Source organism: Tachyglossus aculeatus, chromosome 21, assembly GCF_015852505.1.
Source record: "Tachyglossus aculeatus isolate mTacAcu1 chromosome 21, mTacAcu1.pri, whole genome shotgun sequence".
NCBI classification, from domain to species: domain Eukaryota; kingdom Metazoa; phylum Chordata; class Mammalia; order Monotremata; family Tachyglossidae; genus Tachyglossus; species Tachyglossus aculeatus.
Window position 1 is genome coordinate 68,647,720 of NC_052086.1, and position 12,313 is coordinate 68,660,032.

General features: G+C 38.0%; 1 protein-coding gene across 2 annotated transcripts in view; it reads right to left on the bottom strand.

The window, feature by feature from the left end:
• Positions 1–1,664: 1,664 nt before the first annotated feature.
• The window catches only part of CCP110 (centriolar coiled-coil protein 110), a 39,472-nt gene continuing 28,823 nt past the window's right edge, over positions 1,665–12,313 (bottom strand). The window contains exons 12-16 of one of the 2 annotated variants that reach the window (XM_038763105.1): positions 10,737–10,816; positions 9,774–9,836; positions 9,088–9,147; positions 8,477–8,562; positions 1,665–3,564 (exon numbers count right to left, since the gene is read on the bottom strand). In XM_038763105.1, the coding sequence (XP_038619033.1) occupies positions 3,512–3,564; positions 8,477–8,562; positions 9,088–9,147; positions 9,774–9,836; positions 10,737–10,816 (342 nt within the window). In that variant the 3' untranslated portion in view covers positions 1,665–3,511. The remainder of the gene's footprint in view (positions 3,565–8,476; positions 8,563–9,087; positions 9,148–9,773; positions 9,837–10,736; positions 10,817–12,313) is intronic. The other variant, XM_038763106.1, reaches the window with a different exon arrangement.

Consider the following 12,313-nt stretch of genomic DNA (forward strand, 5'->3'; position numbering starts at 1 on the left):
GAAGGCCTCCTGGAGGAGGTGAGCTCTCAGTAGGGCCTTGAAGGGAGGAAGAGAGCTTGGGAGTCCGAGGTCGTGGGTTCAAATCCTGCATCCCCCACTTTGTGTGACTTTGGGCAAGTCACCTCACTTCTCTGGGCCTCAGTTCCCTCATCTGTCAAATGGGGGTGACGACTGGGAGCCCCCCGTGGGACAACCTGATTCAGTCGTTCATTCATTCAATCCTATCTATTGAACGCTTACTGCGTGCAGAGCTTCAGCTGTTTGCTGAAGGGGTCAAAATGTTCTGAGCCTGGAAGGGGGATTGGTTAACTTTGGTCCAGCTAAGCGCTTAGTACAGTGCTCTGCACATAGTAAGCGCTCAATAAATACGATTGATGATGGTCCTGGGGGAGGAAATCAGGGCCCACCACCAAAACCTTAAACTGCCGCCACCTGCGCCCACATTACTTCCAACTAACCCCCTCCGATAATGAATAGTTTGGCGGGATTTATTAATAATAATCATTGTGGTATTTGCTAAGTACTTTCTATGTGCCAGGCACTGTACTAAGCACTGGGGTAGCTACAAGATAATCAGGTTGGACACAGTCCCTATCCCACATAAGGCTCACAGCCTTAATCTCCATTTTCCAGATGAAGTGACTGAAGCACAGAGAAGTATAGTGACCTGCCCGAAGTCACACAACAGACAAGTGGCAGGGTCACGTTTAGAACCCAGGTCTTTCTGCCAGGCCTATGTTCTTTCCACTAAGTCACACTGCTTGATGACAGGGCAATAGTAATGCATTTGCTTTGGTTCACTTGTTTCGGTAATCCTGTAAAATCCCATCTTTGTAAAGCTGGGGTTATGTAGGGGGAGCGGGGTAATAGTGGGATAACGAGAGAGGAGCAGAAGGAAATGACTCAGTGATTTATTTATATTAATGTCTGCTCCCCCCTCTAGACTGTAAGCTGGTTGTGGGCAGGGAATGTAACTGTTTACTGTTGTGTTGTACTCTCCCAAGTGCAGTGTGTTCAATAAATACGATTGAATGAATGGCTTCTTTCCATCATCATCAATCAATCGTATTTATTGAGCGCTTACTATGTCCATTCCCCTCTCCTCGCAACCAAAGTTGCCAACTGCTGAGAATATTTACAAACAGTATGAGAAAAATTTCTGCCTTTCAAACTTTTTGCTGACACTTTACGAACGGCATCAGTGGCTGCATCTCTAGGGCCCATATGTAGGCAATGCTGGCCCCCCAGAAAACAGGTAGAGCTCTGGAGCACATACAAACCAACCTATGAGGATGACAGAGGTGTTGGGAGCAACTATAAATTGTCTAAAAAACACAGCTTTTGAATAGTTGGCTTTGAAATTTTCGTATATGTATTTATGGGTATACATTAAATAAATATGGTACTTGTTAAGTGCTGATTATGTGCCAAGCACCGTTTGAAGCACTGGGACAGATACAATTTGATCAGGTTGGACACAGTCCCTTTCCCATGTGGGGCTCACAGTCTCAATCCCCGTTTTACAAATGAGGTAACTGAGGCACAGAGAAGTTAAGTGACTTGTCCGAGGTCACACAGCAGACAAGGGGTGGAGCCGGGTTTGCTATCAACCGTACCAAAAGTAAGTTTGGTTATTAATAAGGAGATTGAGAGAAACAACTGAACCAGTTCTTTCAAGGTGAAGTTTATTTTGCTGCTTGCCTATTAGCAAAGCTAGTAAAAATTAAGATACAATACAAAAATAAATACAATTTACAATAATGGAGAAGCCACTCAAAATAAACTGAATAAAAAAGTTATAAATAAAAAAATCACACATAAAACAATGTCTGGCATTCCAAAGAAAGCAGTAGGAGTTAAAAAATTATGCTGACTTGAAATACACAAACTCTCAAACTAAAAAATGTTCATCTTTAAATTCTTAAATCTAAAACTAGGGTATTTTTACCTTTCTCCAAAACCTAAATGCTTCTCTGGGTAGAGTCCTGTCTGTAAAACATTTACAGTCAAGACTATATCACAGAGAGGCCTACAAGTATGCAGACTGAACCCTGAGGTGATCTTTTTTAAATGGTATGTAATCAAGTACATTTACCGTAATAAAATATCTTTATTATTTTGAATTTTTTTCTGTTCCATTCTAACTTGTCCTGAAAAAAATCCCAAGAATCAAAACTATAAGTATCTCCAGAACTATCAGCTCTCTACCCAGAAACTTGAAATATTCCAAGGACCTGGCTTCTCATTTCATGTATATCTTTAAAAAGATATTGCTTAAAAGGATATCCTTCAATTCTCTATATACGAGTATCTACCTCTTTTTAAAAATGAAGTTAGGAAAAATATATATCATTTGTCCAGTCATGGAAGAGGACTTCAAAGTCCTTTGCTTTATGACTTAAAACATAAGAATTGTAAACTATATTTGACTTGTGCCTAAACTGAGAGATATTAACTGAATTTTAAACTGTTAGCCCAAAGGAGCTAAAACAATTATAGGCCCCTAAGACAGGCAGAATTTCACTTAGTTAAAATTATAATTAAATTTCAAATTAAACTTATTACTGATTTTTTTTTTCCAGAAGTAAGAACCTTAGAGAAAATTTGAGTTATGACACAAGGGACAAAACTGCCTGGAGAAATGTACTCACTCTATCTAACTTCATGCAACTAGTGATCCTTACTATTGAATTTCTTAGATTAGTGCATTCCTAAATAGGAGACTTTCAAGAATATTGTGCTGCCCTTTTAAAACGATTTTTCTCTTCACAGGAAACAGGGCACAAACAGCGCTCAAACTATTAATAGGGTAACAGGAAAAAACTCCCAGCATTTCTGTTATTAATGCTATCCCTAAGAATAGCATTTTAAATATTCCCTTGATTGTAGAAATAGTGCCAGATTTTTTTTTATATTATTTGGGCCCTTTTATGTTGGAACAAGACCCGTTCTTTGTAACTGCATGGTAATCCTTAGTACAGCATACAAATTGTGACTGGTCCCACTGAATGTACAAAGAAAAATAGGTTTTCTTGGAAAATTAAAACCCCAAACAAAAATTTTTCCCATGCTAATTTTTCTCTAGCATTTGAATTACTGAATTCCTCAATCCAGGTACAAACCGGTTCTAGCAAGGAAAATATGTATTTTTCAGAACTTCCAACTCATTCTGCTCCATGAGACATTTAATATCTAGAAAACATTAGCTCTATGAGTATACTGACATGAGTCTCTCGGCCTTCTAGAGGTAGCTCTTTGGTGTCAATATACTCACAGAGGGACATTATTTTCCAGATATTGTCTCTTCAAAGGGAATGTAAAATAGAGAATTGAGGCAATTTTCTGGCTAAGAAGAAAAACAGCTGCTGATGAGAGAAAACATCATTCTCTCTTGCCTTGAAGTAACCAGATAATTGCTCAAACCTTCTCTTCACATTGCCCTTGCTGACCCAACCAACTATTCAGTTTTGGAGAAGAAAACCTATTTTTTAGCCCAGTGAATGTTGTCTTCTTAAATTGTCACAACATTTGGCTGCTTTCTTTGAGTTTTTCCTGCATAAGCTCCTAAAAGCAAAGCAAAAGTAAGGTTATTTTTCTTAATTCAATGCTATCATTTTCCAAATCACACTACATATTACTCAAATCATCTACACAAGCACAAAGCATTGATATTTTCTTCCAAAATCTTTTGATATTTCTATTTGAAATGCATTTTAACTTATTATTAACAAAAGTGGTTCAAATAAATGTGTCAGCTTTCTATAATCTACAACTATTGTTCCCACTTCTAACATCTCATTGTAATTATGTCTTTGAAGGGAGTCTAGAAAGCATATCAAAATAAGCAATTCTATAAATCATTTTCAAGGGCAGAAAAGAAGTTTAAAGAAAACATGAATGAAAATAAAAATTTCAACAGATGCTATCTTTTCCTGAGACACTTGGCATACCTCCCTTTTTAAAGAAATTTAGACTTAATGCTAGCATGTCATACTCCAATTGCATTAGAAGACATTCAAAAAAGTATCCAATTATAATCCAATTATAATTCTAGAAATGTAATGAATCAATGGGGAAAGATCATTTTATTATACAAACACACACTGTTCAGCTCATTTGTCATTTTATAATGCAAATACACTCTCGTCCCAATTGATTTCCTATGGTTTTTTGTAATAAAGCCCTAATGATCTCCTGTTCATAAATTATTACTGTTGAGTATTGATTGATATGAGTTAGTAAACATTTGGTAGCAACTCTGCAAGTGAATATTCTATTAATGTCATGGAACACAAACAACACTACTTTGAGATGAAATGATGAGAAAGATACATCATACACGACATTCATTATAGCCAAATAGGAACCTAACGGGGACCTTTCAGGGAAACTTTGCTACCACCGCCTAAGTCCCCATGGAATTACATCTCTTGACTTGATTTTCAAACACAGTCACTAATCTACGAGTGACCCTCTTGTAAGAATCCTTGGAGCCAACGAACTTCGGGGCTACAAGCTGAGGTGGGTCCCTGGCCCAATGCGAGGGTGCCCCCTAAAAAGGGGGACCAAGAGGGAATTATGGAAATTCGCCTCCAGTAAACCTGACTTGGCGAAACGGTTCTCACTGAAGGAGTGAAAGCCAAGCATGTTCTCAGAGAGAGTCATCTAGCTGCTAATAATTATGCTGCTGCTGGGTAAGCCTCTGTGAGAACGACACATTTTGACCAACCACATGCCTGGGGAAATAAGAGACGGGATCTCCAAGGAGTTGCTTGGGTACCTAAAGGACCCACACTGTCTTGTGAAAAGTTAATGCATAAAACCAAGCAGAGTTTCTGCATCATGACCCCTGAACCCCTGATGAAGACTTCCCAGCCCTTCCTACCGAAGTGAGCTTGTAACCTTGGCATTATCCTCAACTCACCTCTCTCACATTCAACCGACATACAGAATCCGTCACCAAGTCCTGTCTGTTCTATATTCTCAACATCGCTAAAATCCACTCTTTCCTCTCCATCCAAACTGCTACCACGTTAATCCAAGCACTCGTCCTATCTTGCCTCTTCTTTCTCCCCAATCTAGTCCATACTTCACTCCACTGCCCGGATCATTTTTCTAAAAAGCCATTCAAGTACCTATCTCCCCACTCCTCAAAAGCCTCCAATGATTGACCATTTACCTCTGCTTCAAAAGAAACTCCTTACCATCAGCTTTAAAGCACACAAACAGTGCACCCCCTCCTATTTTATCTCACTGATTTTCTACTATGACCCAGCTGACATGTCTCCTCCTCCAACGCCAACCTACCCACTGTACCTCGATCTCATCTATCTTGCCACCAACTCCTTGCCAATGTCCTCTCTCTGGCTTGGAACTCCCTCTCCTCGCATATGCAACAAACACTTTCCCCACTTTCAAAGCCTTATTAAAATTACATCTCCTCCTAGAAGTCTTCCCTGATTAAGCCCTCATTTCCCCTACCCCCTCTCTCTTCTGCCTCAGCTAAGCACTTGGATCTGTACACTTTAAGCACTTGTTATTCACCCACCCTCATCCCCACAGCACTTATGTACCTATCCAGAATTTATTTTAATGTCTGTAAACTCATTGTGGGCAGGGAATGTGTCTGCCAACTCCGCTGAATCTGCACATAGTGCTCAGTATATAACATTGATTGGTTGACTGATGGGCCAACGCTTAGATGGGAATAAAAAGTATGATTTTTTTGGATATTTTTCATCATCATCACAAAGTGGCCAGGATTTTGTTGTCTGTCTCTCCACTTCTAGACGGCAAGCCCGTTGTTGGGTAGGGACTGTCTCTATTTGTTGCTGAATTGTACTTTCCAAGCACATAGTACAGTGCTCTGCACATAGTAAGTGCTCAATAAATACGATTGAATGAATGAATGAATGAGAGTATTACAATAATGGTGTCTGCACAGGGCAAATGTGCCCTTTTAAGAGAAATTTCCAGGAGAAAAATTTGTTTGGGGCTCAAGTAAAAGAAGAAAATCTAGTGCTAAGAGACAACCTAACATTAAAGGATGTTGATCACACAGACAAGACCAGCTTCTTCTAGCCATATGCTAGCCACACCTCTGTGGACAGGGAATATGCCTGTTTATCTTTATATTGTACTCTCCCAAGCTCTTAGTACAGTGCTTTGCACACAGTAAGCCCTCAGTAAATAAGATTGAATGAATGAGCCGATCCAGGGATCCAGACAAAATTGACACTGTATTTCAGGCTTTTCCATTCTCCCAGTCGATTTCCACAGTCCACTGCAGGCTTCAAGGACCATAAAGGCTGGTGAAAGGGCACAATACAGGGCCTCCAAACCAACCTTCCCCTCTTAACGGGCAGCAGCTATCAATCAAATCAACACCCTGAGCAATTAGGAGGCCCAGAGAAAGGCACAATCTTCCAGCAAAAAGCCCTAAACAACCCCAAATCATCTTTTTTTCAGGTCTATTAGGCTGAGCTGAGACAAAAACTACTGTTCAGTAGTAAATCCTACTGTTAGCCAGCTAGTAAATCAGATACCATTATGACAATTAAAGCCAAGTAGTTTTTCTGCCTGTTATTATGCTTGTCCTGAGGCAGACATGACTAGTGTGCACTTTGAGATAGCCTACAGAAAGGGAAGAACTGGAGGGATCCTTGGAAACTCTGGATAGCCTTCTGGACATTAAAAAAAGCACTAGAAGAATTGGCCATTTGTTAAAGTCCGATGTTTCATCACGTTCCTACATTGTTGACCGACATTTGAATTAACAATTGTGATTCCATTTGAGTGAAGAAATTATTTCCAGTTAATCTCCTTAATATCATTCCCATTTAAATCATGACCTGAAATGGACAATCCTTCAACTTGAGATATTTTAAATTACAATTATGGCTTTCACCCATCTACTTATGAGTTCCTTGCTTACTTTAGGTTCTCAAATGCTAAACGACAATGCAGAAGTAACATGAAAAAGTTCCTCACATAGCTCACTTAAGCGGAGAACTTATCGCACTAATAAAGGGCGGTTTATGAATTTGTCTGTCAATTACATGAATTTATTTGCATGATTTCTTCCATCGCATGATTTACGTGTTTCCCCATCAATGGGTTTTTTAGGAGGGAATAAAGTTTCTGTTTTTGTTTTAAGCAGTGATAACAGTGCCCACTAGGATAGGAAGAAAGCTAAGGTCAGGCCCCCCCAATTCAACCGGGGAAGGAAGAATACAGGTTCACTCATTCATTCATTCAATTGCATTTATTGATTACTTACTGTGTGCAAAGCACTGTTCTAAGCACTTGGAAAAGTACAATATAATAATAAACAGACACATTCCCTGCCTTGGCATGACTGGGGACTGTAATGCACTGTGTCCCTGATGAATGCAACACATAGGACGGTGCAACAGAAGTACCCTTTTACCTTTCTCTTCCTTCTCCCCTCCTTTCTTCCTCTTTTTTTCTTCTCTTTTTTCTCCTGCTCCCCTTATTGCTATACTTAATTTCCCATGTAATAGTCCCTCCACTGTATTTGGGTTGCAAAAAGTAGGCCAAAAAATGGGACAATTAGGCAAGTAAATATGGTATGTTTGTGATAGAAGTCAACCAAATTATGAAGTTTTATTTACAATGCCTATTAAATGAATCATTTCATAGTGCCAGATATTAGTTGAAATGTAACAATGTATTTCCACTATAAGACAAAAGTACTTTGTGATTGTAAAATTATTATAAGCACACCTAATGTATTGTCTTAAAATTAAAAGGCTTATATAAAAACTTTAAACTATCCTTTTATTCATTTTATACTGAATTTGTCTTCTTGCCACCATGGTACTTCATTTATACAGAAAGCTCATTCATGTAATAAAGAATACAACTTTAATTTACTTTTCTTTTTGAACCCAAAGATTGAAACAAATGTAATAAATGCCTCCTTTTCATTCCCTCCCCACCAAATTATATACAATAATTGGGGTAAAAAGGAAAAAAAAAGCTTCTTTGATTTTAGTTTCCAATCAAATTAAATACAATCCACAGCTTAATACACATGCACAGATTTAGGGCAGGTTAGGCAAGGCATTGTCATAAATTTCTAACTTAATAACATTCTGGATTTAACATTCCTAAGTTTCTTCAAAGAAAATTTGAGCCTTCTCACAGTCATGAGAATCATGCCAAATAATTGTCATCATTCTCTCCTGAGTTTAAGTTCTTATCCCCTTAAAGAGACTATGATCTACTATAAGTGGGAGAAATTATCACTATTTTGATCTGGGCATAACAATTTTTAAGTGAATAAAGTCATCTATTAATTTAACACATTACCTTAGAAAGGAGTGATTTTGTGTATGCACTAAACCATGGTGGCAAGAAAAAAAAACAATATAATCTCCCTTAAAATGGACCGGGTTTGAGTGTTTCCTGATCATTTTCTATTAAATGAGATTCAACAACTCTTTCTACACACCTGAAATAGGCACTCTGTTAGGCACTCTGCTCTCTGAGGGCTTCACTCTATTTTGCACAACCCCCTTCACTGATGTCTTAAGGGTTCTAATTAAATATAAAAAAAATTAATAAGTCATTTGCATTACAGTATAATTGCTGTGCTAACAAATAAAATTAATACCAAACTGTGTAACATAAGAATGACCTAAAAAAAATGAGTACATTCTCATCTATCAGAAGCAGGTGCTATAGGGCTCGGCACTGCTTTTTAGGGGAAAATACACCCCAGAGACAACTGTATGGCAATGAAGACATTTTTTCGGTTGGATAAATTCTACAGACAAGTAGAAAAGATCTTCTGGAACTTAACATTTTTGTTATACTTAATGGAAGAAAAAACGGCATGAAGTGAGGACTAAAAACAGGAAAAACATGGTGATAATGAAAATACAATACACAACAGTATGCATAATTTACTTCTAAATTTGCTCTTTCATGATAAAAATCTAGAAAATTTAACCATCTGCTATATATCGCTCTTGAACAGTATTTGCATTATTTGTCAGAGAAAAGATTTGACCTCTGAAAGCTGTTTTTTTTTTTAATTTTAACTTCTAAAGGCAGTCTTACCCTTGCCTGCAAAGAAGTCTGTGAATAGGGGTATTTTGTCCTTGATTTGGCTGAAGTACTCTGTTAAAGTAAGGAGATTACAGTTCACTTAAAACAAATTCAGTGGAATCAACTGGATTTCTCCACCTTATCGGACTACCTTAGCAGTGAGAACATCTCAATGTTACCTATAAAAGAGCAGTACATTCATCGGTGGAATTTAATTCAGAACAGCACTAATCAGTGCATTAGACCTCAGGGTTGGTTTTATGGTGAGATGGCCAACTTCAGTGTTTCAGATCATTGCTCTAACTTCATAAGGAGTAACTAATCCTCTCAACATGCAAAGGGGGAAAATTGTTATTCTCATTTTACAAGAGAATATTAAAAAATATTAAGTTACCTTCTCAAGGGTTACAAAGCAAGCCAATCCTGGATCCAGGCCAACCTGGATCCCATAGCTTTAATTACATGACTCCTGACTCGAATTTCCCCCTCTGCAAGTCTGTTATGATTCTGCCCTGCAGCAGCTGTTGGTAGACCTAGATAGATGATAGCCAATACATAGTGTGGACCCTGAGTATGTAATTTTTCCAGTTCTGGAGGGAGTGTATCACTGGTAATATCTTCATAAATAAATAAATCACCCATACATTCACAAAAATTTAGGGGAAAGATTTACCTCTGTCAAAGTTATTTCTACTCACCTGGTTTCAGAAGGCTTTTGTTTCACAAGGATTTTCTTATTTGGCATTCCCATTTCTGCAACTCTAAAGTAATAAGGGCACAAGCGTACAAACATAATTAGCTACCTTCTCCCATAATTTGAATAAATTCATGTCTGTAAGATTTTATGATCCAACGGTTATGTAAAAGTATACAAATCATTTAAAGAGGTAAACTTAAAACACCTTTCTCCTCACTGTATCTGGTATTTCAGGGGATTTTATACACTTCAAAACATGGGAGACCTGAGATTAGTGCTTTTAAAGACAGTATTCTGATAAAAACACATTTATCATTCCAAAAATAAGTACCATTCAAAGATCTGTGCATTGCTTTGGGCTTAAATTCCAAGGCTGGACACCGTATTTTCTATGAAAGAAAAACATTACTTGACGATAACAACTACATCATTGCATTTTCCCCTCATGTCATCATTCTAATGATCTGTGGAGATGAGAGGAGGCAGGTAGAGAAAGTGAGGGAAAACAATCATTCAATAAACAAACTGTGTATGTTTATAAATTTTTTTGATTATACTGAGAGCACCTAGTAGAAAATGTCTTTCATTTGTGTATTTAGGTTTTACAGCTTGATTTTAGTGACCTCATTTAATGATAACAATCCTTACTACTTAAGTACAGAATAGTTCACTCATACTTATTGAGCACTTACTGTGGGCAGAGCACTGTTGTAAACGCTTGGGAGAGAACAGTATAACAATACAACAGAGCTTCCTGCCCACAACAAGCTTCCAGTCTAGAAGGGGAGACAGACATTAATATGAATAAATTACAGATATGTACATAAGTGCTGTGAGGCTGAGGGAGCGATGAATAGAGGGAGGAAAACTAAGCACAGGGGAGAAAGTGCTAGGTCAGAAAATGACAATTTTTTTTTCATTTCAATACATAAGGTAAGGTTTTAGGCATCACATTAAAACATACTTCATATATTTCTTCCTATCCAGGGATTTCTGTGTTGCTGCTGAAAGAGACACTCTTTCACGTGGGCTCTTCATTTTATCCTTGAAAAAAAAAAAATTAATCAGTCATTTTATATACTAAGTTAATGTCATCATTTGAGGCACTATAAACGGAATTTTCAGATTTCCCATGGAAAGATTTCTCTTTTCAAACATTTAGCATAAAGCAAGCTTAATTTTCCCTGATAATTCATTTATTTTTTAAAATTTAACCAATCTCATTCCATTTGTGTTCCACTGAATAAAAAAGCTAGAAAATTTCTGGGAGATTAGTAGACATCTGAAATGTGAATACACATGCACAAATGCACATCACGCAAGTCCTACTTTGATCTGCTGGAATCATTTGGGAGGGCAGAGGTGAAAATCTGGTCACAATCAGCTGCATGAAAAAACTGTATGACGGTGCAAGGAAAGTAATCAGTCAGGCAAGAGCATGGTTCTTGAGCTGGCCAAAAAAGAACCCCCATCAAGACTAGGCAAAATATGGAATCTTGGTAGCATCACAGGAGCTTCAGTAGACCAATCGTAAAAAGTCTACATAATTTTAATATCTAAGGCCTGCCAGTTGAAGCCCAATATCAACCAAATAAAGTGCTGTTAAAGTCTAGAGTTGTGATTTACCAAAGTTTTGTAAAGCAAAGGAGCAGGTTATTCATCCTACTTGGCTAGACTAATGTTCCCCATTTTTTATTAGCCTATTTAGAAACTAGGGGGTTTGTGTTTATTCCATAACACTATAATCACTACTGAACTATAAGGGCAGAGCATGCCATGTCTCTGGAATGCATTCGTTAAATGAGGAAATCCTGATGATCTTACACCTGATAACCATACCAATAGCAAAGTTATGATAATAATAATAACAATGATAATAATAATGATAATAATAACTGTGGTAGAGCTGGAGAAGGGATGGGGTAGGTGTTGATTACTGGAGGGAAGCTTTCATCTTGAGAAACATCCAAGAAGGAAGTGAAGGGGGGGGGGCTTTGGGGAGCTCAAACCTGAGGGTTTTGATTTTGTCAACAAAGAAGCCCAAGAGGGGGAAGAAGGGGCACGGAAGTCGATGAGAAATTGGAAATTGCTTCCAAAGGAGGCAGAAGAGATCACTACAAATACCACTTCTTTACCAAGGAACAAACAGGCAAATGTAGTGATCTCCGCTCCCTCCTGTGGACATAATTTCAAATTTCTCATTACCTTCCTGAATGACATCAATGATATCTTCTTTATAATGGATGCACCTGAAAGAATTCATACATTCAATCGTATTTATTCATTCATTCAATCGTATTTATTGAGCGCTTACTGTGTGCAGAGCACTGCGCTTGGGATGACCATCCTGTGGTAAGATGGGAAGTTCGTAGAGGGAAAATGCCAGGCAAATGGGTTTCTTCTAAAAACACCCGTGCCCCCACTTCTCTCCCTGACTGACCTTTTCAATCGCTCACTCTCTGATGAGTCCTTCTCCCTGCTTTCAAACATACCCACGTCAACCTTACCTTAAAAGAATGTTCTCTGAATGCCACTGTAGCC